The sequence below is a fragment of the Apus apus genome, chromosome 4, assembly GCF_020740795.1.
Source record: "Apus apus isolate bApuApu2 chromosome 4, bApuApu2.pri.cur, whole genome shotgun sequence".
Lineage (NCBI taxonomy): Eukaryota > Metazoa > Chordata > Aves > Apodiformes > Apodidae > Apus > Apus apus.
In genome coordinates, this window is record NC_067285.1 from 69,526,221 (window position 1) to 69,550,651 (window position 24,431).

Genomic DNA, 24,431 nt, shown 5'->3' on the forward strand with positions numbered 1-24,431 from the left:
AGAGATGTGTGTTGATTCACAACATTTCCTACAGAGCTGTTTATGAGCATATTGGGGTGCCAAATCTGTCTTGTATGGTAAGCTCATCTTCTGCAGAAGCCAAAATCAGTGCCGCTCATTCCTGGGGGGCAGGAGGGTCTCAGTGCTGATGCTTGGGATAGGGTGTATTGCAGCAGGAGCATACAGGCAGCCTTGGCAGTGGAGGGAACAAATGAAAATCAAAGTCATGGTGGGGAGGGACAAGGACAGATGGTGCTTGCATCCAATCTGGTAGCTGAGAACTAGGGGACCTGCCCCTCACCTCATGCAGTCTCAGGTGGTGAGCAGCTAACTGGGATTGCTGTTCTGGCACAGCTGGTAGAGCTTTGAGCCTGCATGTGACAGGCCAGGACAGGCTGGGAGCTCAGGGATCCAAGCCCCTGCGCTTGGAGGTTGTTCATGAGAGCTGGTGAGTCACAAGGGTTGTCACAGAGACCAGTGCCTGCTGCAGGCTGACATGAAACTGCTCTAGGGCATTCCTGTGGAGCAAGCAGAGAGCCATGGAGAGGAAGTACTTGCTAGCAACTGAACCCTCACCAGCAGCCTTTTGAAGAGGAAAGATGGCTTGCTACTGCTCTGCAGCTTTAGAAGCTGGGCTCAAAGAAAGAAATAGAACCCGCTATCTGCTGAGCTTGGTTTGTGCAAAGCCCCACCATGCACCTTTCAAGGTCTACACTTGAATGCAAGGTGTTAGCAGAGCTGAAGTTTATCAAGAGTCCTGCCTGTCATTCAAGTAGTGTAGAAAATTCTCTAAAATAATTGCCTATTTCCATTTCCCTTGCAGACCCCTCCATTCTTCATCTGATCTTTCTCTGTGACCTGAAACTATTGCTCTTTATTTCAATGTAAAATAATCTTTTTTCCTCCTTCTGTCATGACATGCAACTCTATTACTTTTCTCCAGTCTGGCCAGGGCAGGAAAACAGCTGCTACAGCTGCCTGAAATGAAGCAGCCAACCCAACCCCATCTGTGTGCAGATGGCATGTGGAATTGTTTGGGGTTTAGTGGTATGTAGTGGGGCTAGGCTGCTCTCTGAGCAAAGAGGTCTGGCAATAAGCTGGGCACAAGCAGCGGGGGAAGGCCAGATGTTTTCAGGAGCATGGAAACTGCAAAATCTCAGGCCTTGACCAGTGACTCTTACCCAGTGTGAGGCAGAGAGATAGGTTCAATATATATATATATATATACACACTTCCTGGGCTGCTCTGGTACAGCAGGAAGGCTGGAGCTGAGGAGCCTGAGTCAGTCTCTCCTTATCATGCCGTACTGCTGAAGCAATGGGTGGGAGCTCACAGGTTGTCTGCTTCATTCTCACAGCCCTGTGGATGACATCACAGCTTAAATATTTACCCTCTACCAGCTTTTACTACTGTGTATGCAGTTCAAAGGGGAGTGGGGAGTGGTTGGGGGGGGGATGGGGGGCGTGGTATTTCTCCAGATGGCTGCTTGCATCCTGCTTTACAAACCTGTTGTATTAAATCAGATTAAATCCCTAAACCCTTCAGTGAAGCTTTGCAGTCTTGAATAGATGGGGACTGAGTGTTGGGTTCAGATGTAACCTGGCTTGCTGCTTTGCTCTCAGCCAGAGCCCTGGGAGAGAGAGGTAGCCTGTGGGGGTGGCAGGGACATGGAGAGGGACCTGTGCTCTCAGCCCACAAGGGCCACTCATGGCATCTTCTTGTGTGTCTCTGTCTCCTAGGGCGCTCGTCTGAGCTGAACCACTCGCCCCCTCCACCTGAGAGCCAAGGGTTTCCCCCTGTCCCTCCCCTTTCCTCCTCCAGGGAGGATGGTCCCTCTTCTGCCCCCAGCTGCCCACCCCCTCTGCCCCAGAAGAAGACAGTGAGCAGAACAGTGTCCTCCCCAGATGGCTTTTTTGGGGGACAGGCATCTTCAAGCAGATCAGCTGGTGCTGCCAGCCCTAGGCTGAATGTCAGCCACTCCGAGAGCAATGTCTGCCTCCAAGAGGAGCCTCCTTTTGTCTACCCAGCCAGCCTGGGGGGCCGCCCAGGTGCCTTCTCCTCCTCTGAGTCCCTGGAGAAAGGCTCCAAAGGAAATGGCTATTGGGGCTCAGCCACCGGTAAGAGCACAGGGGCTTGTGTCCCCAGCAGAAACCTCCAGTCCCTTTCCTCCTCGCAGCTCAGTGTGTCCAGCCAGGTGTCGTCGGGCTCCAGCCTCCAGCTCCACAACCTCCTGAGCAACATCGACAGCAAGGAGGGAGTGTATGCCAAGCTGGGGGCCCTCTATGCAGAGTCCTTGCGCCGCCTGGTTGCCAAATGCGAGGACTGCTTCATGCGGGAGCAGAAGAACGAGCTGCACTTCAGCGAGAACAACTGGTCGCTCTTCAAGCTGGCATGCAACAAGCCCTGTTGCGATTCGGGGGATGCAATATATTACTGTGCCACCTGCTCCAAGGACCCTTCTACCACCTATGCTGTGAAGGTAAGCCCACACCCAGGAGGCACCCAGGCTTATCCCCAGCTTCCAGTTCAGAGGATGAGGCAAAGAGATGCAGGCTCCAAGGTTGTGTGGGGGTCTGTCTGAGCTGGGACTGAACCTTCAAGCTTCTTTTTCCACCTTTCTGGTATATGGATTTGAATGAAAGAGCGGGAAGCCGACTTAGTGGCATGCCTTTGAGAAGCAGCATCAGCCTGTCTTCTCTGCTTGTCTTTTTCACAGGTGAAGTCTGGCAAGCAAAAGCTTTTCCAAAATTGCCACTTTCCCCCTGCTGCTTGCAAAGGTTAATTACACGTTTGTTACAATGAAAACTACTCTAGTCAGATGCTTCTTGCTGCAGACTAATAGGGCCTGAAACTCAACCGGTTTCTCTCTGAAAAAAATCTTTGTGCAAACACTATGTTGTAAACTCGGAGGCATTAGCCTCTGACACAAGCTTATGAAAGGTTGTTCAAAAGACAGCATTTTTGCCTCTGTCTGCCTCTAAAGTGGAAGGTCTGACCCAGAAACCATGTGAGTGCTTATATGATCTTGGAACTACAGGCATTAAGATATTGCAGATCTCGATTAAACAGTGCGAGACTGATCCAGACATGCTGTGTAAGGTCAGGTCTGAAATATTTTCCTGTAATTCTGTGGAATCCATGTTTGAAATGGAAACTTGAGGTGCAATAGTTCAGGTCTTTGAAATCTGGATAAGTAAGACTATCCAATCGATTCCATGGACATCCCATGGATTATGGGTTCTCAACCCATGTTACTACTTGAGTATAGAGCCTTTAATTTCTATTCTGACTTAACCCTAGGGGCATCTCGTTGCTGCTTAATCTTCAGAATGTTTTCAAAACCTAAAGTAACTCCAAAAAAAGCACTGTCAGAGATGCATTAAGCAAGAAAAAAAATAATATTAAAAATCTTTGCTGAATCGTTTCCAGCATTATGAACCTCAAGGGGATCTTTTAGTTAAGTGGCTTTAAGGCCAGTTCATATTCTAAAGGAAGTATGGTTAACCCAACAGAGGGGCTGTAAATAACAGAATGGAGTTAGATGAGATCTTGCACCAATAGCCCTAGTCCAGCACTTGAAGCTGCAGCTTCTCTTGTGTGTTATACCTAAATCTATCGCACCTTTCTTCCTGCAGGTTGAGAACTGTGCGGTGAATGGGTGTGCTCCTTTTCAATCAGTGGTTCCTTGTGGCACACACGCACCTTGGCTCTTGCCTGCCGTGTTAGGTGGGGTTTTCAGCAGCTCAGCTCTATGGCTGAAGTGCATGAATTCTTGCCAAGGCAGAAATAGCACATTACGGTCTCTTAATGGGACTGCAGTTGTGTCCCTATGTGTGATGTGGGCTTACTCTGTGCCCAGGGTATGCTGCAGAGCTCTGTAACAAAGCCAAAAGCACTCCAGCAGGGCCATACTCTGTGCCAGTGTAAAGTAAAATTGTGCATGTGTTTATACACATGCGTGTGTACACCTCCTGCAATGCTCCTGTGTGCCACCTTCCTTTTGGTAGCTGAAGCAGAGAATTGTTGTGAAACCTTACAACTGGCCTGCCCCTCCTGGCTTCTGGTACCGATTTGCTGACATCAAAGAGATCACAGACGTGTAGTTAAAATTAGACTTGGAGAGTTCAAAATGGGCAGAGGATCTGATTTGAGCAAAGCAGCCTGCTGAGGAGCAGGAGCCAGAGTTGAGTCTGCGCACAGGCAGACACAGCTACGTATAAAACAGTTAGAAGGAGCCAGGATTACGTGAACAACTTTAGAGGAATTAAGCCAAGATATGCTCCATGCCTTGGCTTCTTTCTCCACTTAAAGATGAGTGACTAAGCCAGCCCCAGGCTTCTACTTGGAGCTTGCTGCATGGAGGATGCCCCTGGTGCAGCCAAAGTCACAAAGAATGGCTAGCCAGGCAAGATTTCCCTGTCTTTGGTTGCAGTTATTCTTCCAGCAACTCCTCTCTCACAGGAGTTCCTCCCCTTTTCTTAAGTCTTACACATCTTCCCTGTGTGGAGAGGAACAAGCAGGCTTATTTGGCAGAGAGCTGGAAGGCCTCCTCCACCTCTGGGGACCTTCTGTGTCTTCCTGTGTCCTGCTGCATTCATCTGCAGTCTGCCTAGCTCTCCACAGCTTGTCTTTCCACAAAATAAGCATGGAGCCAGGGCAGGGTATTTTTGTTTAGAAAAGAGAGGACAATAGGGATTTGAAATGCCCCATCTCCACAGTATTGTCTCATCTGAGTGAATTACCTGCAAATGCCTAGATTCAAACCATTGCTAGAGGAATAAAAAAGCAACCTGTTTCTCCAGCTCCTCTCTATCCTTGCCTTTATTTTAACTCTGAGGCAAAATTGATTTCTCATCCGATTTTGCACGCATGCTATGACTGGCAGTGGCACGCTCCAGGGTTTGAAACCTTTTATGCTGAGTTTCAGCCTGTTGCTGATTCCTGTGGGTAAGATATAAGTACATTGCTAAATAAAAGGAAAAAAAAGAAAAAAAAAAGTATAATAGAAATGCCAGAAGGCCCCATAACCTAATGGATACTCCTATAATAAACCTGGGTTTGAGTTTGTTTAGTCTTTAATGCATTCACAAAGCTAAAATATAGAACAAAATGAAGATAAAAGTCATGTGGGTTTAAGAGACTAGAGATTATAAAATACTTTTTTCCCTTGCGTTTGCTGCACTCCCACTTATCTCTAAGCCTGTTGTTAACTCCCACTTTCTGGTGGTTTTTTTTCCCTGTGTTGACAAGTACAGCTTTTTGTTGGTTTCCCTCAGCCATTGATCAGGTGTTTGAGAGTAGTTGCTGAGACAAGGAAGCAGAGTGGCTGAAAAGGATGTAGAAGTGGCTCCAGGCCTTAGGACCAGAGAAGGGTTAGGTGGGAAAGAAGTGCTGGAGGTCTCTGTCCACCTGTCACTCCAAACAGGGACACCCTTGCAGACACATCACATTGCATGAGGCCTTATACAGGCAAGCATTAACTACCTGCAGAGATGGAGGTGGCACATCTTCTGCCACAGGCTTTGCTTTTGCCTCTGCAGAATGTCTTCTGGGTCTCAGAGGGGAATCTTGATGACAACTCTGATGTAAAATCAATGTAGCTTTTGTCAGGAATGGAACAAAGTCTCCAGAAGTTGCTTACAGGAGGACAACCGTCCTACCTTTCCTCTTCCTGGGCATTACCTGGCAAAGGAGACATGCCCAGAAATGTGACTCAGACGTGTAGCTGCTACAGTTGGGGTGCTACAGGGCAAGAAAGATCCTTAAGCCAGGAGATATTTTAAAGTACTGAAGTGACCAATGCACACCCTGCTTCTACTGATGTCTTCCTTAGCATCTGCAAGTCTCACCTTAGGAACCCACTTCTGAATTTCTGGTCTCTCCCCTGTCTCTGTTGCTGACTGATAAGACTTTCCTTTCGGTCTTTCCTCACAGATTTGTAAAACCCAGGAGTCCAAGGTGGCTGCTTCATACTGCAGCCCTGCAGTGCCAGTCCACTTCAACATCCAGCAGGACTGTGGGCATTTTGTGGCCTCTGTCCCCTCCAGCATGCTGCTGTCCTCAGATGTGGGGAAAAGCATGCCTGGTGATGGCCACCATCCCTCCCGCACTGCCAGCGAGCATGACTGTGTGGTGGTCATTACCCGGGAGGTGCCGAGCCAAACCACCGCTGACTTTGTGAGGGACTCCGTGATGTTGCACCAAGCCAAGCCTGAGCTGTACGAACGTCGTGTTTGCTTCTTGCTCCTCCAGCTCTGCAACGGCCTGGAGCATCTCAAAGAGCACGGCATCATCCATCGTGACCTGTGCCTGGAGAACCTCCTGCTTGTCCCCTGCAAGCCCCCCATGAGCTGCGTGAAAGCCAAAGATGACAAACACTTACCCCGCCTCATCATAAGCAATTTTTTGAAAGCCAAACAGAAGCCAGGAACTGGAGACTCTAAACTGAAGAAGAGTCAGGCCCGACTGGCCCCAGAGATTGTGTCAGCTTCTCAGTACAAGAAGTTTGATGAGTTTCAGACTGGTATTCTCATCTATGAGCTGCTGCACCAACCCAACCCCTTCGAGGAGAAGGTGCACCTCAGGGAACAGGATTACAGCCCTGAGGACCTCCCTGCTCTGCCCAGCTTGTCCATCTACTCCCGGGGTCTCCAGCAGCTGGCCCACCTGCTACTAGAAGCAGATCCTATCAAGCGTGTGCGGATCACTGAAGCCAAGCGGATGCTGCAGTGCCTGCTTTGGGGGCCCCGGAAAGACCTCACCGAGCAGCCCCTCAGCCATGAGGAAGCCCTCCACCAGGTGCTTCAGAACTGGGTGGACATGAAGCGTGCCCTGCTCATGATGAAGTTTGCAGAGAGGGCCGTGGACACAGAGCGGAGCATTGAACTGGAGGATTGGCTGTGCTGCCAGTACTTAGCGTCTGCTGAGCCGGCCTCCCTCTCACACACGTTAAAGCTGCTGCAGCTGCTCTGACCTTGGATGTGTCTTGGAGGCAGCTGAGGGCTTCCGGTTGCCCTGTGGCTAAAGGTACACAGCCCCTTTCTACATGAGATGCTTGAATCTCAGCTGCCAAGGCACATTTATCTCCTGCCCTGCACTCCCATCAGGGTGTGCAAGACATATTTGGCACCCTCCGCACTGTTAGTTTGTGAGCAAGCAAAACCGGGAAACTACCCCTATTTGGGGGGGGGTGTTAAATTCTTTTTTAAGTCCATAGACTAATAAACTCCTGCCTGCGTGTGTGCATGTTTCTAATGAACAAAATGTACTTTACTTGATTTCTGCACCTGTGGGACAGCCCTTTGATCCCCATCATCCCCTAAAGCATCAAAACCCTTTTTGCCTGGGTACACCACTGCTCTCCAGTGTGGGCAGCAGGGATGAACCGCTGACTTGCTTCTCCTGGGGAACAAGAGCACTTTGTGTAATGCTCCTTTGCCCAGGATAACCAGGAAGGGCTTTTAAATTCCTATCTTCCATGGGTTTTAGCATCCATTTTGCTTCTCACTTTAAAAACAAAAGTTACTGCTTGTTTTTTGTGTATCAGCTGTATTTTCCACTGTGGGCAATTCGGTATCAGCTGTCTCTTACTTTGTTCGATACTAATACATGATTTCCTGTCTGTTGGTGCTGCTATGCAGGCTGTTGATTGTGAAAGGGTGAGAGAGAGCCCAGGATGGGTCTGTTCATGAGGATAGTGCTGCATGCTGGGAATTACCCCTTGTAAAGTTAATGAAATGGAAAATCCCCAATTCACCTCCAAGGCCTTGCAGGGGAAGTCAGGGCCAGGTTGCTTTGCTTTCCCCATCCCTCCAGCTCCCTCCCTTTACCTGGTAATTCACCTGTCCCTTGCGTCTAGCATTTATTAACCCTGTTACCAAGGGATGAACTGGCATTTGGAAGGCCAGGACAGCTGCCCTGTGATCTGGGAGGGTCTTACTGCTGCTGGTGTTTAAATTAGAAATGCACAGGGCTAGGTGTACTGCAAACATGCTCCTCCAACAGATGCAATGCAAAAGAAGCATGATGGAAGAGGGAGAAGCTGGCCTGGCTCTCACCAGCTCCTTTCCTTCCATCCAGACATACAGCAGCCACACAGCTTGGTAGAGGCTTTGCTGCTGCTCAGAAAAACTGATTTTTCCAAAAGCTTGTAGGCTGCTTTTACTTTTCCACCCCAATGTTAGGCAGAGTTGAGCTGCCCTGTTCCTAGCAGCAGTTCTGCAGCCCTTGGAGAAAGGGTAGGTTTGAGACAGACACATGAAGAAAGCCCAGCATTAGCTTAGCTGAGACAGGATGTCACTAGCTGAGCTACCCACCTCCTGGCTTAAAACAGGGAGAAATTAAGGAGTGTTTTCTTCCAGCCTTGATTCACCTCCAGCTCCAGCCTGCTCTCTTAGGGAAATTTCAATTCCCTGGGTTTTTTTAACACTTTATATACTTTCTGTGAATCTTTTCCAGGCTTCTCACCTGGAGTATTTTTTTTTTTTTCTTTATCTGTTTGGCAATGGTTGCTGCTGAGAGGAGGGGATGGTTCCTTGGCTGGGCACCCATTTGCAATGAATTTCCCCTTATCCCTTTAGGGAGGAGGCTGCACACGCCCCTGCCTGCTGAAAGAATGTGGGATGGCTCCAACTGTGGACGTTGGGGATTTTTTTTATACACTGGATTTCTTGCATCTGACTCTTGGGTCCACTTCCCTATAGCATATGTGGCAAGAGCATTCTGGCTTGGGAACCACTGTCCCATGGACTGCCATGGAAAATCTGGCCCTCACTTGCTGCATGTGTTCTCACATGGCCAACAGAGTGATGAAACAGCTGGAGGACCTGCCTGAAGGAGACCAGCAAGTTTTTCAGAGATAAGATGAAAAGATGATTCAGTTTCTAAGCAAGGATTATAGGGAAGAAGTTGGAGGCAGCTCTGCAGGACAGCACTGAAGGAGACAGGGTCTGGCCCTGAGAGATCCAAGATGAGCTGGCAATGCGGAAATCGTATGCAGGGCAAGAGGCTTGCAAGGCTTGGGATGGGTACTCAATTGGACCCAAGAAGCAGCAAAACATCCAACCAACCCACATAAACAACGCTGGATCCATTTTGCATGCTGAGTTTCAGTTTAGTGTCAATCACTGATACAGATATTGGCACAGGGCCTGCATGGTGTGGGATGTTAACCTGATCAAAATGTTTTTCCCTTGAGTTTGGGCACTTGAGACTGGTTCTGGTGTCCTGCGGCAGCATGCCCAGCAGACCAGAGGCCAATGATACACTGTTTTGTAGCATTTCCAGCTCTATTACGTTGAGATTTGGTGGGTGGCTTCTTGCTCTGATATAAACAGAAACTCTTAGCTCCATGCTTTCCTGATACCCTCCCTTGTGAGGAAGCTCATGCTTCTTCTCCAGCCTAAACAGTCCTAGGCTTTTGGGTCCTAGGCCAATGCATGAACTGGAGAAGTGCATTAGGGCTTCTGCTGTGTATACTTACGGGGAAACTGACACCTGAGCCTCAGCTGAATGCCACAGTCTAGAGACTTTGCTAGCTTAGTTCCCCCTTGCCCATGCTGTCCTCAGCATATTATGGGCCCCCCTTTTCATGGCAAGCATTCTTGCCCCCATGCTCAGGATCTTTTGTAGGAGTGGTGGAGGGGATGGATCATCTCTTTTCCCCATATGGCAGGGAATGCAGCTGACCTTGTGCCCTGGGATCATCCACGTGGTGGGGGGCAGGTATTGCAGGAGACACCCAATTTGGAACACTGTTTGGGGTCCACATGCCACAGGGACAGTGCTGAGAAGCAATTGCTGGAGGAGCACTACAGCCCCATGCATCTTGACAGTACTGCTGGGTACAGAAAGGGGTGTTTCTTTTTTATGCTGCCCCCAGAAAGACTGCCAGCCCCTTTTCCTGTGCCCAGGCTCCCAGTGGTTTATGTGCACAAGAAAGGTGGTAAGGCCTGCCATTGCCATGGAGGACAGAGTCCCAGGAGCAGGATACAGTTGCCCACTGGTGCATCTGTAGCACAGATTAGTTTTGTGGGGAGGTTGCGTGCTTCCTATGTGAGCTGAGACTGACACCCAAAGACAAACATTGGGAAGGCAGTGCTGTCAGAAGCCCTCTTGCACAGTGGTCTGGATGACCTTGCATGCCTTCTTCAGAGCATTCCTCAAAGCTAGGGGATATCCCAGGATTAAAAGCCAGCCTCATTCTCTGGAGATGCTGCTATATGGGATTGCTTGGGCAACGGCACTTCTCACCCTGCGTGCTCATGTGTGCAGGGACATGCCCCACTGGCTGCACAGGTCAGCCCAGGACAGGATCAGCTCTGCTTTGGCTTCTTGACAAGCAGCAGCAGCAGTGCGAGGCAGTAGGAGAGGGGAAGGATGCTGTTGCAGGAAGTCCAGAGCAGGCAGAGCTTGGAGAAGCTCTCAGTCTCCACAGCCACCATGATGTAGGCAACAAGGAGCTGCGTGAAGACCCAGGTGGTGCCGCGGTAGAAGACCTTTGCACCCCGGGAGGTGGCGTGGGCGCCGAGGAGGGGGTGGATGCGGTAGTCAGCCTCCAGCACGACAGCCCAGCACAGGAAACCGAAGACGTGCCCTGGCCGGAGGCCGTGCCACCAGGCAGAGAAGGCAAAGGTGGCTAGGAGTGGGTGGGCCGGGCAGCGCTGGAAGACAAGTCTCCTCAGCCACCGGGATGTGCTCTTGTTCCAGGTTCGGGAGAAGACAGCCAGGCGGTGCGTGGTCTCCAGAGTCCACAGGTCTTGGAGGGAAAGGTCTCCCTGGCCTGCCTCCGGCCCCAAGCCTGCCACCTCCAGGAGGGCCTCATCCAGCGCCCAGTGCCCGTAGTAAGCCAGCCGGAGGAGCAGGGCCTGCGCCCAGAGGCGGGGCGGGAGGCGCAGGGCCGGGCAGCCCGCCAGCCCTCCCCGCAGCCCCCGCAGGGCCAGCGCGCACAGGCAGCGCTGGCCGGCCCCCCGCAGCGGGCGGGGGGCAGCCCCCGCGGCCTCGGCCTGCCCCCGGAACCTGCTGAAGGAGCAGAGGGGGCCTCCAAGGAGGGCTGGAAAGAAGAGGAGGTAGCTGCAGAGGGGCAGCGCATGCCGCAGGAGCCCCTGACCCGGCTGGAGCTGCACGACTCCTTCATGGATGTCCAGGGCAAGAGACGTAGCCTTCTGGGTGAGCAGCATGATAGCAGAGAGGGCAGCAGCTGGCCTGGAAGGAGAGGGCACCTGAGAGCTGCTGACAGTGCCTTGAAGGGAGCACAGGAGGCACAAGTACAGGCTGTCCCCCCACAGGGTGTTTTATGTCCCCCACACAGCGTATGTGCTGTCCCGTGTCCCCAGAGCACAGCCATGCCCACAGCATCACCCACGCACAGGGATGTGGCTGGAGCCCGAGTGCAGATTGATGGCTGTGAAACAGCGAGCCAGTTTAGTCCAGAGGGCCCTCCACCCTCACAAAACGACCAGGAGGGTCCCCTCCACTGAGGGGAGGGGCAGGAAGGAGGCAGAGCCAGGGTATTACCTGGCATCCTGTGGGTCCAGCTCCTGGCTGCTCAGACCCAGGTGGCAGAGTGTCTGCCAGGACATCTGGAGGGTGAAGACCGAGGTGTGGACACGTGCTGGACTGACGGAGAGGAGGACTAGCACGGAGCCAGCAGCAGGGATAAGGAGCAAAACAGCATAGCTGCCCAAGGCTGTGCCAGCAAGGAGACATCCTCCAGCAAGGAGGAATATGTACCTGGAAAAGACCAGATGCCCCCTTGGCTGCCTTTTGGAGAAAAGCAGGCTTGAAACTCCCACTACAGTGTTGATAGCGGAGCTTAGTCTGGGTTCTGCAGTCTCCACAGGCCCTCTGTACTGTGACTCTTAGCCTCTTCTGGGCCTGAAAGAACTCCAGGGCCACTGTGGCTTAAGAGGAAACAGAGGGTGGATGGAGGCAGATATTGCTGGCCCTGCCCTGCCCGCACCCTAATCACACCAGAGACAGTCCCCATTCCCTGCCCTCTTCCCCTTGCCTATGTCCTCATCCTGCTATACCCCCAAACCCATCTCTCACAACACTAGTGTCCAGACAGGGTCTTTTCTCCTTAATGACCTTGATCTGGACCCATCCAAACCATATGTATTTCCTACCCGATTCAGTGGGGACTTGCTACCACGCGTCCCACTGCACCTTGGACCAGAAGAGCCCCCAGAAAGCATATGGTGGTATGACTTCCCTCAGAATGGCAGCAGAGGTGGCAACTACATACCGGGCAGTTGGAGTGAGGCGCCCCGAAGCACAGAGGTAGCGGAAGAGAGCAGCGAAGGGGAAAGCTGCCAGATGGTGTGGGGCTGCAGGCAGAAGAACAAGCAAGTCTGCCCAGCGCATCGAGCACCTCGCTTCTTCAACTGCCTCTGATGCCTGGAGAAAGGACTCATCTGGCTCCTCTTTATACATGGCAGGGCCTCAGAAAACCAGAGCAGAGCCAAGGAAACAGAGGTATGTGCAGGAAAACGAGCATGTTTTTTTGCATTCGGTGCTGGCTCCTTAAAGTGGCTGTGTCCCAAGGTTTGTGCGTAGGCGGAAAAAGTTGGGGTTGGTTATTTACTTTGCCAGTCGCCTGGGCCATTAGCAAATACTTTGAAGGCAGGAGAGTGGGCTGTGGAGATAAGAGCCTCTGAGCTGCCATGTGTGCCATGCTGGTATGCACCTTGGAGCAAAATCCCCAGATGCTCCCAGGGGCTTGGTTCTTTCTCTTTGCTGCCTCTCATCTCAGTCCTTCACAGAAAGCTGTTGCTTTTCCCTGGCTCTGGCCTTATGTATTACGAGGTAGCATTGGGGATGTCCCAGTGTTCAAACTCCTGGTGACAGAAAGGAAAGGATGGGTTCTGGCACTTCCCAGAGACGAGGGAGGGTGAACATCTCAGCCCTGCCACTCAGACCAAGCTACAGGGGCTTTTCATTTGTTAGAGATAAAGGAATAGCTCTATTCCCACAAAAAAAAAAAAAAAAAAAAAAAAAAATTCTTCAAGACAATAAAGAAAAAGAAGAAGAAAAAAACAACTCACAGAGATACTTGAGAGATACTTGTAATGGTAGAAATTAGTAATTGCAGTTAAACTGCACATTCACTCAAATATGTGCCATACTGGAAATCAAAAGGTCCTCTTTTGGGCCAGACTGGAAGGGTGACTTGAAGAGTGATCTTTAGGGTGATGTGGAACCAGTTGCTATTGTTTCATAATGCCACCAGCAGTATTTCATGCTAAACAGACAAAAAAAAAAAAACACACAACAACAAGAAAATCAGTCTACAGCATGTGACTCTTTGTGAGACACAGCTAAGAAAAAGCAGACAAATTAAAACAGAAACTTCATGGTTTCTTGTTCTAAACTTAGTTGATACCTGCCTTTCCTTTCAAGCATATGAACAGTGTGGATGCAAATAGGAATTTCCTTCTGGAAGAAAGGGGTAGAAGTAAGGTTTTTCCCTGCCTTTGATGAATGCTTCAAAATTAGTCAGTTTTGCAATTAAAAGAGCAAAACTGGTACCTAAAGTTACAGGAAGACCTGTGCTCATTAAAAAAAAATAAAGAATTTTTTATGTTAAAAGTACATCACCTGAGCTTTATGAATGTTTCTCTGCTTCACTGGGCTTTTCAAGTTATTGTGATGTTGGAAAGCTTACCCCATTATTTGGACGGGTTATTTACTTATAAGGAGGTGGGGGACCAAAACACCATGGAAAAAATTGTTAGAGCACATGTTGCAGAGAAACCAGCTGCATTTCTCTGTATTTGTGCAGGGTAGGTTTTAAGTACAAGTGATAGCACTGGAGAGAAGCTTTTTCCATGTCAATGTTGGCATGTACAATGTACAGCAACAGCCTGGTTTCACAGGACTCATTCTGCCAAATCCATGGAGCCCAGTATTGACTTTGCTGAGTAAATATTTTTGAGGGCCTTTGCATTGCCTGTTTAAGCAACACTCTGCTATGGTTCTGCAAAAATGCCATTGCTTTTCAAGAAGTGGAAATGAATTTCCACTGTAGCACTGGAAATGTTCACACACTGCTCGTGCCTCTCATTTTACACCATCAGATGCTGCTCTTAGAGTGAGCATGTGGGCCATAGTGAAGCACAAGAGAGCACTTTCTTTGCTTCAGTGTCATGGACTCAACAAGTGGTTCCTGGCTAAGGCATTAGTTGTTTGGTTATACAGCAGGTGAGAAGAGCAGGCTGACCCCTGTCAGAGTAAACTCCGGGCATGAAAGTCAAGCAGATATGACTTAGGTACTAGTTTTGGTCTGGCATCCAGAAAGTTTATAGTTGCTTTCTTGGTGGAATATAGTGCTGTTTTGGGGACAGTTTTGGTTGCCTGTTGTAATGCAGCCTATACTGATCTGCCCCAGTACACACCACAAAGTGAAAGTCATGCATTAAAAGCAAAAAAAAAGTTATTTTAAAGAAAAAGCCAGATGCAGTAATAGGATGGGATGTGCTGGAGGGAGGGGTGAACTTGCTCTGCAGATAAAGGGGAAATACCAGGAACAACCCAGACTTAACAGCACACTCAGTAGCCCCAGCGTACAGAGCATCCCAGAACTGGCATTGCTGCTCTGGAACTGCTGCTCAGAGCTGTCTTGCCAAGATGGTTGCCACCTCTTCTGTGTTCTTCAGAGCCTGTAGTGCAAAGCTCGTAGGGTAAATCACAGTGATGGGGGTTTTTCTCTCACTGTCACGACTATTTGAATTGCCAGAGAACAGATGGAGGGACTGGAGTCCTCCAAGCCTTGAAGAACCCAGGTAGAAAGAAACAGAGCAGACATCCCAGGTATTTCCTCCTGAGCAGTGTCAAACCACCTAGCTCCTCCCATCACCAGGAGTGAGCAGGGTGGAGAAGTGAATCTGCTGGAAGTTGCCAGGCCAGAAATGCCCCAAATGACCCTGAAATAACCCAGTTCCTCTCCCATATACAGGCAGTAGAATTCTCCTGGGACAGGGCTTAGAGCTGGCGCACACCAGTTCACGGAGGGCCCTCCAAGTGCCTTTCTGCTGAATTCCAGAAAATAAGTGCCTGAATTATTCAAGGCAAATGAGGAAGAGACATCTTGGACAGAGAGCAACTGAAAAGGATCTGAAAGACCATTTGCTGTGCTTCTTTTCCTCCTCAGCTAATTTCTGAGTGCATTTGGGCTATCTTTTTGGAACAGCACAGCACCTGGACATCAGCACTTCCATTGGAGTCCTCAGGATTCCCTGGACAATAGGCTGCGTTAGGCAGAGAGTTGCCAGCAGGTCGAGGGAGGCAACCCAGGTCCTCTGCTCAGCAGTACCTGAGATACACCTGGAATGCTAGATCCAGTGATAGACTCCCCAGTATGAGAGACATAGACATACTGGAGAGAGTCCAGCAAGGGGCTGATGATTATGAAGGGACTGGAGCATCTCTGACGAGAGGAAAGGCTGAGAGAGCTGGGACTGTTCAGCCTGGAGAAGGCTGGGGGAGCTTATCAGTGTACTGAGAAGTACTGATGGGGAGGAATGAAGACAAGGAAGCCATGCGATCTTCTTAGTGGAGCCCAGTGACAGGACAAGAGGTGATGAACACAAGCTGAAGCACCTGAAATCCCACCCAAACCCAAGAAAATACTGGTTTGCGTATTCATACGGATGCAGCATGTGTGCACATGCTGGTGCACTGTGTGTGTGTGTGTTCTGTGCTGCAAGTGTGGTGTGTGGCTGTGTGTGGTGTGCACAGCGTGCATCGTGTGTGCGCGCACATTGTGGTTTTTTGTATGCTTGGAGTGCGTGGGGTGGGGGTTCAGAGCCGTGTGTAGCCACAGCTGGTGCTTGGCTCCACAAGGGTATCAAGGGGGTCCAAGGGTGGCCTCAGACCCAGAGAGGCTCCAGATGGTGTCAGAGGTATGTGGAAGAGGGCAGTGTGGGGCACGTGAAGGTTTGTGGGGTGGACATGGGGGAAGCTGGGGGTACCCAGAGAGTTCTGAGGCATGTGGGAGGTTAGGAGACTTGGGCATCTGGGAAAGCAATGTGACACCCCAAGGGCCAGGATATGGGAGGCAGAGAGTTGGGTGCACATCCAGGAGATCAGAGGAATCTTGGTGGGGGGGTGGGGGGGGGGGAGGGCATTGCTGTGGGGCAACCAGGGCAGTTATGCAGCACCTAGGAAGAAGGGGGATCAAGGAACATGGGGGGAGGCTATAGGGCACAGGAGAGGTCAGATGCATCCTGGAGGGCTATGGGACACTCAGCAGGTTGGGAAAATGCAGGGGTTTATGAGGCACATGAGAGGCCAGGTCCACCATGGACAGGGTTGGAGGCACCCAAGGGAGCTCAGGAATACCCAGAGAGGGGTAGGATCGCAGGGTCCCCCCAGAAGCTGATGCTGGAGCCCAGGCCTTCGGCACCTCCTTTATTGCAGATTGTAATGGAAACCCCACTGGGAGGAAGAATCCACATTCCTGTCCAACCTCACTGAGGGGGTGGGTAGGTGCCGGCAAGGTGCACGGGCAGCCCATTAAGGCAGGAGACACGCACGTGGTGCTGGACCTGCTTGGCCCGGTAGGCACAAGGGGGGCGGGTGTTGCCACCCCGTACGCGGCAGGCTGTGAGGGTCATGGCTGTGGGGGTGCTGTGGAACCCTGTTTCATCAGGTTCCTGGGTGCAGGCAGCCACCAGCTCCTCAGCAGATGCATGCACAAAGGTGTTGGAGGGCTTGCAAGGCCTCCCTGGGGCTGTCACCCGCCGGCGTGCCAGCATGGTCTCGCAGTAGCGGTGAGCGGCCAGCGTGGGTGTCTGGGGGTAGTCCACGTGCTGCCGCAGGAACTTCTCATAGCGGCTCTCACTCGCTGCGCCTTCCAGTGCTGCCAGCACCAGGACCATGCATAGGGTCCAGGCTGCCATGGCCACCTGTGGAAAACAGGGTCAGGGCAACCTGGACTTCTGGGTCCCCAATTAGAAACCCCACTCTGGACCCTTGATTCCTCTACCAATTTCCCCTCCCAGACACCTGGGTCCCTTACAAATCCCCTCTAAATGCACAGGGACACACAGACCCCCTGCCCCAGACACACGGGCCATCTGCAGATACCACCTGGATGCCTGGGTCCCCTACAGAACACCACCTGGGACTCCTACAGATCTGCACCCTGCAGAAGCCTGGGTCCCCTCTGGAATGCCCCTTGGATCCCAGGGTCCCCTGTAGATCCACCCCCTGCCCCAGCACCCAAAGGCCCTACATATCTTCCCTCCCACACTGGATACTTGGGCTTTTCACAGTCCCCTCCTGCAGACACCCCTAAATATCCCTTACCTGCACCTGTGTGTGTGCCTGTTTCCCTGATGGCCTCTGAGTTTCCGGAATCCTTCACACTCCTCCACACCTCTTTTATACTGGCCCCAGCTGCACCCAATGGGCAAGGATCCAGGAGGAGGAGCAGGGCAAAGAGCAAGGTCCAGGAGGCACTGTTCCCAATTGTCGCTGCCTCAAGGTCATTAGGTAGTCATTAATGAACCACGTGACTGTCTGCGCTCATCCCCTCAGGTGCTCCCTGCCCATGTCGCCTTGTACCCATGCATCCTGGCCTCTGCCACTTGTCCCCTGGGGAGCAGGACACCTGTGGGGCTCGCAAGAAATCCTCCTGAAAGTAACACAGTCCCTGCAGTGAGAACAGCTCAGGCATCTGACCAAAACCTCACAGGCATGGAAGATCAGCACAGCCCCATCACTGACTGTCTGAAGTTGACAAGACCCTGCTCGTGCCAGGCATGGAAGCAGTATGGGGGCTCTCATCACCACCCCACCAGATGCACTGTGCCTTCTGTCCTGGTGTAGGTGGGAAGGGGATGGTGTTCCCAGGAGGAACACATCTGGTACAGGTCCACATCTGGTACAGGCACCTGTGCCCAGCGCCTACCCTGCCTGGAGGTCCCTTGTCAGAGACTGCCATGAGGTCCACTGGTGAGTCCCAACCTGTGGTCCCCTCTTGTCCCAAGGGAGTCCCAACTGGCCCCGCTCTGTGTGCTCTGAGGGCCAAGCACCTTGCTGACTCCCTGGAGCCCCAGGGGTGCCCTGTAAGGCACATGGAGGAGGATGGGGTGCCCCAGAAAGGAGCTCTGAGGGCCATGGAGGGTTGTGTGGTGGAGCGGTGGGATGAGGCTGAGACAGGCAGTGCAGGACTCTGTCTGGATCTCAGCAAGAAAGGCCTGAAAACAAACAGCTTAAGAAGATAAATGCTTTAATAAGGTAGAAGATGAAGACTATAGCCAGGGAGTAAACCTAAATGTTTCAAGTAAATCATAGATGGCAAGTAAATCTGATGTCAGGTCTGTGCCTGCCCAGGTTGACTGTGAAGTGGCTCTATCTGCTAAAAGTGCAGCAGTCTCAATGGTCAGCATCAACAGGTAAATTCAGGTGTAAATTCTTCGATGTAAGGGTGGTGAGACACTGGAACAGGCTGCCCAGAGATGCTGTGGGGGCTCCATCCCTAGAGGTGTTGAAGGGCAGGTTGGATGGGGCTCTGAGCAGCCTGTTCTAGTGGGAGTTGTCCCTGCCCATGCAGGGGAGTTGGAACTCAATGATATTTAAGGTCTCTTCCAACTCAAAAAATTCTGTGATTCTGTGATTGATCCACATGCAAGGGCACGCACGGTGAGCTGCAGCTCAGCCTTCCTGAAGACACTGTACGTTACAGATGACCTTAGTAACAGAGGGGCTTCTCCAGCTCAAAGAATGGGCCTCAGCTGAGCTGGCCGTGGCCTGTTCATCCATCACCAACTCCTCAAATGCAGTACCTTTCACAAGGCTCCCAATCCCACGTGGGGCCAGGAAAGGCACAGGAAGGCTAACATGGGAGCACAGAAAGGCGCAGGAGGGTGGCCGGGGTGTACCAAAATGCCGCTGTGGTGGTCAGACAGGTGGGAGGACCACCGTGGTGTCCTTGTGAGACCGCAGCTGGGCCAGGACTGCGCTCCTGCCTTTGCCGGCAAAGCCCAAGTGCCCCGCAGTGCTGCTGGCAATGCCGCAGCTGCCCTGCTGCCCCTGGGGTGCACCACACCCCCCGGCCCCCGCACACCTCCCAGCCCCCGCACCACATCCCCCGGCCCCGCACCACACCCCCCCGGCCCCCGCACACCCCCCCGGCCCCCGCCGGCCCCATCCCGCGGCCCCAGGAGGCACGCTGCCACGTTCCCGCAGCTCCCCCCCAGCCAGCTCGGCCTCCGCCTCTGCTCGCTTCCCCGACTGCCGAGGAAGCGGGGCTGCAGCCCGGCCGGGCTGGCTGGTAAGGTGGGTGGGCTGCGGCCTGGGAACGCAGGACCCTCTTTTTCCCACGCTTTAGTGTTTTAGCTCCTTTAATTCCTCCCTTCCCCGCCCCCCCCCCCCCCCCCCCTGCCGCCGGGCCCCGCCCCCGGCCCCGGCCCCGGCCCCGCCCCGCGGCGCGATGCGGCCCCGTCTCGCGAGAGCGCCGCCTGCGCCCGCCTAGTCTCGCGCGAGCGGCGGTTCCGGCCTTTCGGCGGCGGCGGGGAAGATGGCGGTCGGCAAGAACAAGCGCCTGACCAAGGGCGGCAAGAAGGGCGCCAAGAAGAAAGTGTAAGGGCGGCTGGGAGAGGTGGGGCGGGGCCCGGGGGCGCCGGGCCGGGCGCCGATGCGGCAGGATGCCGTGGATGCCGAGTGGATGGCGGCGGCGGCCGCGGCCCGAGGCGGGTCCCTGCCGGGCGCGGGTCGGGCTGCGTGGCGGCGGGAGAGGGTGGGCCCGGGGGGAGCGCGGGTCCCGGCCGAGCGGGGCTTCCCCCGGCCCCGCAGCCTGCCCTCCGCCCTGGCCGTGGTGCGGGGAGCGCTGGGCGGCCGGGCGGCCTGTCGGAGGGCAGGGCCGGGGCTGCCCCGCGCCTGGGCTGGCTGGAGGCCGGCGGGCCTGGCGGGCCTGGCCTGGGCTGCTCGCCGCAAACGTGGGGTTTCTTGGGTGGTGTTTGCGCAAACGGAGTTGTGTCTGGTGCCTTTTAGTGGCTGAAGTCAAGAAATGAAATGGGGTCTCCATGGGGAGGTTTGATAAAGTGCACCGCTTGTATCGCTGCAGAGCGATCCATGTCAGCTCTGTGATGATTCTGCAGTTGGTTGCCGTGTTTCTGAATTAAATTGAAGTGATTCCCTGCCTTACTGTTACGGGAACTACCAACTCTTTTCGTTCACATACTGAACAACCTGTCTGTGTTAGACTTGATAAGGAAATTTTGACTATTCGTTTCTGATTAAAAAAGCATATGGTGCAGAAGTTCCTGTTGCAGTCTGTCTTAATCTGAGAAAACCAGTTAAAAATCCTTTCTGTTTTTTTTTAAATGAAGGGTTGATCCTTTCTCCAAGAAGGACTGGTATGATGTCAAAGCACCAGCCATGTTCAATATCCGAAACATCGGGAAGACACTTGTCACCAGGACTCAAGGAACCAGTGAGTAGTGGGTTTTGTGCCGTGGAGGGAGGTGTATTTGTGCCATGTGCTGGCACCAAAGGAGACTCGATTAAAGAACTGCTGACAAATACTTTTTGCTCATGGTACTACAAACGTGGAAGGTATAAAGGACTTCTAACTTAATTGCTTGGTTTGAGTGAGTTTCTTAACTTGACAGAGTCGTTTAAATAAATTAGCTTAGTTTCAGGGAACTTAGTATGGTGTGATCCTTGTTTGTACAAGAGTATCAAAGCAGGAATATGATACAGAAGGGCATGTCTGAAGTTTCTAAAGATTTGAGGAAAGTTAAGAATTAAGGAGTCGTTCTGATTATCACAGAGGGAGATGTGGACCCAGTGTTACAGGAGACCTTGGTCATAACGGGATCAAAGACCATTGTGTTAGGAGGGATTGAAATCTGAAGCTTTTATGTAGAGACGTCTGTGTCGATGCAACACTGAATGGTAAAGGTTTTTTGTGTTACCTGGCACATGAGAAGAGGGAGCCCTTGTTAGGAATGCTGGGTGATCTGGATGAGAGGTAACAGTATTTTTGGAAGCTTAGCTGTGTAGAATGGCTGGACAGTTGCATTATACTCTCCTGGTTGCACAAAAGTTGTGATGTTGACAGTTAGTTTGAACGGTATCCGTATGAAAGAAGTAAAATAAGAGTCACTGTAAATGAAGCATGACACAGGTACTTCTTGGTTATAGCTTTATCTCTGCTGAGTAGGTGCACCATTTACATTGAGCTTGTCATTATTGTTTATAATTTACAAATAATTTGTAACCCTTTTCACTTTAAAAAATATTTCTGCTGGAGTGCAATATAATGGTATTCATGCTCAGCATCTGATAGAATTACCTTTAGAAGTTTCCTCACAAGTGTAATACGTACAGTATTTAGTTCTGTGAGCTTATTTGACCTTGTTCAAGAGACGCCTAAACTTAAGAGCTCTGAAGCTGGTGGCTCACCTACTGTTAGAAAACATCAAATGGAAGTTCAGTATGTGATTTGAATACTACTGTGATGTTAATAAAAGGTGGGGTTTTTGTGTCATAATACAGAAATTGCCTCTGATGGGCTGAAAGGTCGCGTATTTGAAGTGAGCCTGGCTGATCTGCAGAACGATGAGGTTGCCTTCCGTAAATTTAAACTGGTAACTGAAGATGTTCAGGGCAAAAATTGTCTGACCAACTTCCATGGAATGGACCTCACCAGGGATAAAATGTGCTCCATGGTCAAGAAATGGCAGGTGCGTAAAGGTCTCCCATAGGAAAGGAGGTAACCACTGATGCATCACAAAGCTGTGTTTGAAGTGGCATCAGCCACACCTGAATGTCAGATGCATGGTTTGGAGAAACCTGTCTGTCGTGTTGAAGGCAAATGACCCGTTTCTTTTCCAGACAATGATCGAAGCCCACGTGGATGTCAAGACCACCGATGGTTACCTGCTGCGCCTCTTCTGTGTGGGTTTCACCAAGAAGCGCAACAACCAGATCCGCAAGACCTCGTATGCCCAGCACCAGCAGGTTCGGCAGATCCGCAAGAAGATGATGGAGATCATGACCCGAGAGGTCCAGACCAATGACCTGAAGGAAGTTGTCAATAAGCTGTAAGCTGTGACGGTGTTTTATTTTGTTCTTCCCTGTGGTTAAGATAATTGTTTGTTGGTCAGTGGTTACCAAATACTTGTGGAATCTGGTGCTTCATGTGCTGTTTGGCAGAGAGCAGGCAAGGTCCCTCTTTGGAAAGCTAATGTGCTATTTTCTTTGAATATTTCTGTAGTCTCTGCCATCGTATTTGGTTTCCATCAACCATCATGTTTGCATAAATGTAAAATCAGGCCCTCCAGAGATACTGTATTCATGTTTCTGCAGACTGAAACTGTAAATCTGATCAGCTCGGGCTGTGACTGTTCTGGGTTCTTCTACAAGAAGATAATGTTCCAAAGTGTGGTGTTTGCTTACAAAAGCATGATTGCAGTTTTGCTCTGAAAATGAGCACACTTAGGTTGTATCTGTTCTAACGTGTGTCCTGTAATCTGAATATACTTGAAGGAAACTGTCAGAATTAAGACAGCATTAATGGTACAAACTTCTGTAGAATATTATGTATTCTCAGTAATTTTTTTATACCTGTGTTGTTGATTAAGATGCAGGCACAATGTTTAATGTTTTGGTACTGATGTGCTCTCTGATTTCTCAGGATCCCAGACAGCATTGGCAAAGACATAGAGAAGGCCTGTCAGTCCATTTACCCTCTTCATGATGTCTATGTCCGCAAGGTTAAGATGCTGAAGAAGCCCAAGTTTGAGTGTAAGTCAATTACTGGAAACTTCTAAGTTTTCTTGGAGGAGGATGTGGAAGCCATCACTTGAAAATGCATTTACTTTTGGGTAAAGATGTTAAAGCAGCATCATAAGCTTAAGTAGCTATAGTAGTTTAGAGGCTTGTCCTTCTAGTTGGATAAAGTGATGGTTCAGAGCATTTTTTATTTCTTGCCTGAAACTGCACCTGAATGTTTAAAGGCTTTGGCTTGGGAATGAATGATGACAAAATGTTTCGGTCCCAAATGACATGGAATGATTCTATTTTCCCATTTTCTGACATTCCCATATAATGCAGTAGGAGGTTCTTCGTTTAACTCTTTAAAAAAAAAAAAAAAAAAAGTTTTAATCTGCAGTTTCATTTCACAGCACTTATTTCACTGCTTTTGTCTGTCAGCTGTTACAGCAGCATCTCCTTGCATGAGCTTTCTGGAGTGGACTTGATCATACCTGCATTAAATGTTCTGGTGGTTTTAATTTGTGTGTCATGAGCAATTCAGAAACGTAAAGCTGTTTTAACTAGGTGCATCACTCACTATTTATAATACTTCTTCATTGTAGTGGGCAAGCTGATGGAACTGCATGGTGAAGGAGGTGGTGCTGGAAAACCTTCTGGGGATGAGGCAGGCACTAAAGTAGAGCGAGCCGATGGATATGAGCCGCCTGTGCAAGAGTCTGTCTGAAACTAAAAATGGATGAAAAATAAAAAGTTTTAATATACAGAACTAATGTTTGGTTGCCTGTATTGCTGCTGGACAGTGTTGGTATTGGTATTGGATATGTGGATGGGGTTTTAGTAAGGTAAACCTATTGCCTTCGTTTAAAAAGAAAAGGAAATACTTTTTTTTGAGATTGTTTCTCATGATTGATGCTGAGAGGTGGGTGGAAGGTGGGTTGTCTTTTGTGAAAGGTGCTATTTGAAAGTAAACCACCAAGGATTCTCTGTGATGGCTTTTCCCAGTAATTTTGGTCCTCATAAAAGAAATCTCGTGGTTGTGTGCAGATGTTGTAGCTTCTGTTACATTGGTAAAAAGTGCTTCAAAGAGGGGCATTGTGCAGGGCAAATGGGGTGCCACACAGGGAAACTTAGGGTTTCAGAATATTTTTAATGTAAGAAAGTCTTAAGAGATTTATTAGACTACTTACCTGAGAATTATGTATATGTATGTTTAAGGTAGTTTAATACATCCCCTCATGGGATAGATTTGGTCTCTGATACTGAAAAGGTGCTAAAAACTCTTTACGTTTTAATTTTGGTTATGGTAGTAGTGCAAGTTTTGGGCAGTGTAGAAATGCAGAATATGCTCATGAGTAGGGTTGTATGTAGTTTTTTTTAACCTCTATTAGAACTGAGAAGTAACTAATCCCAGTTGAAAAACTGGTGGAACTTCAGGATAAAAACAAATCTACCATAACGGGGCAATGGTCTATGTTCTGAAAAGGAAGCACTTAAAATTACTCAGCAGGTAGCTTTAAAGCACTTTTTGCATTATCTCATAACACGTCTCTTTTGCTTGTTTGGCTTGTGCTGGCTTAAAAACGAGTGTGTCTTCCTGGCTAAAACAAAGTGCATTTTTTGTTCAGAGCTAGGCAACAAACCTAAACTTTGCACTGTTATACTGGGTAAATTTGTGATTTAAAACCTGAGAACACAAGGATACTGAC

At 50.4% G+C, this 24,431-nt stretch overlaps 4 protein-coding genes and 1 non-coding gene across 6 annotated transcripts in view; 3 read left to right on the forward strand and 2 right to left on the reverse strand.

The window, feature by feature from the left end:
- The window catches only part of PRAG1 (PEAK1 related, kinase-activating pseudokinase 1), a 24,712-nt gene extending 17,010 nt beyond the window's left edge, over positions 1-7,702 (forward strand). For both annotated transcript variants that reach the window (XM_051619282.1, XM_051619283.1), the window contains exons 5-6: positions 1,740-2,479; positions 5,935-7,702. In XM_051619282.1, the coding sequence (XP_051475242.1) occupies positions 1,740-2,479; positions 5,935-6,972 (1,778 nt within the window). In that variant the 3' untranslated portion in view covers positions 6,973-7,702. The remainder of the gene's footprint in view (positions 1-1,739; positions 2,480-5,934) is intronic.
- MBOAT4 (membrane bound O-acyltransferase domain containing 4) lies at positions 7,696-12,934 on the reverse strand. Its single transcript, XM_051619284.1, has 3 exons — positions 12,245-12,934; positions 11,515-11,730; positions 7,696-11,202 (listed from the first exon to the last, which is right to left on the reverse strand). Exons 1-3 carry the CDS (start codon positions 12,430-12,432, stop codon positions 10,314-10,316), a joined length of 1,293 nt encoding a protein of 430 aa, XP_051475244.1. The 5' UTR covers positions 12,433-12,934; the 3' UTR covers positions 7,696-10,313.
- A 3,459-nt stretch (positions 12,935-16,393) lies between these two features.
- On the reverse strand, positions 16,394-17,397 carry LOC127384012 (ribonuclease CL2-like). The gene is made up of 2 exons (XM_051617855.1): positions 17,308-17,397; positions 16,394-16,904 (listed from the first exon to the last, which is right to left on the reverse strand). The coding sequence occupies exon 2, from the start codon at positions 16,896-16,898 to the stop codon at positions 16,467-16,469; it is 432 nt and encodes a 143-aa protein (XP_051473815.1). The 5' UTR covers positions 16,899-16,904; positions 17,308-17,397; the 3' UTR covers positions 16,394-16,466.
- Positions 17,398-19,467: 2,070 nt separating this feature from the next.
- On the forward strand, positions 19,468-23,491 carry RPS3A (ribosomal protein S3A). The gene is made up of 6 exons (XM_051616974.1): positions 19,468-19,584; positions 20,334-20,437; positions 21,505-21,692; positions 21,844-22,052; positions 22,646-22,755; positions 23,328-23,491. Exons 1-6 carry the CDS (start codon positions 19,523-19,525, stop codon positions 23,447-23,449), a joined length of 795 nt encoding a protein of 264 aa, XP_051472934.1. The 5' UTR covers positions 19,468-19,522; the 3' UTR covers positions 23,450-23,491.
- On the forward strand, positions 22,981-23,050 carry LOC127385000 (small nucleolar RNA SNORD73). Its single transcript, XR_007889563.1, has one exon. It is a non-coding gene; the product is annotated as a small nucleolar RNA SNORD73 (small nucleolar RNA).
- Positions 23,492-24,431: the final 940 nt, after the last annotated feature.

Coding starts and splice junctions, on each gene's coding strand:
- LOC127384012 (XM_051617855.1), bottom strand. CDS start 16,898: ATGGCAGCCTGGACCCTATGCATGGTCCTGGTGCTGGCAGCACTGGAA.
- MBOAT4 (XM_051619284.1), bottom strand. CDS start 12,432: ATGTATAAAGAGGAGCCAGATGAGTCCTTTCTCCAGGCATCAGAGGCA. Junction 11,731..12,244: donor CGCCTCACTCCAACTGCCCG/GTATGTAGTTGC, acceptor GGTCTTTTCCAG/GTACATATTCCTCCTTGCTG. Junction 11,203..11,514: donor CTGGACCCACAGGATGCCAG/GTAATACCCTGG, acceptor CTCTCCTTCCAG/GCCAGCTGCTGCCCTCTCTG.
- RPS3A (XM_051616974.1), top strand. CDS start 19,523: ATGGCGGTCGGCAAGAACAAGCGCCTGACCAAGGGCGGCAAGAAGGGC. Junction 20,438..21,504: donor CACCAGGACTCAAGGAACCA/GTGAGTAGTGGG, acceptor GTCATAATACAG/AAATTGCCTCTGATGGGCTG. Junction 21,693..21,843: donor CCATGGTCAAGAAATGGCAG/GTGCGTAAAGGT, acceptor TTTCTTTTCCAG/ACAATGATCGAAGCCCACGT.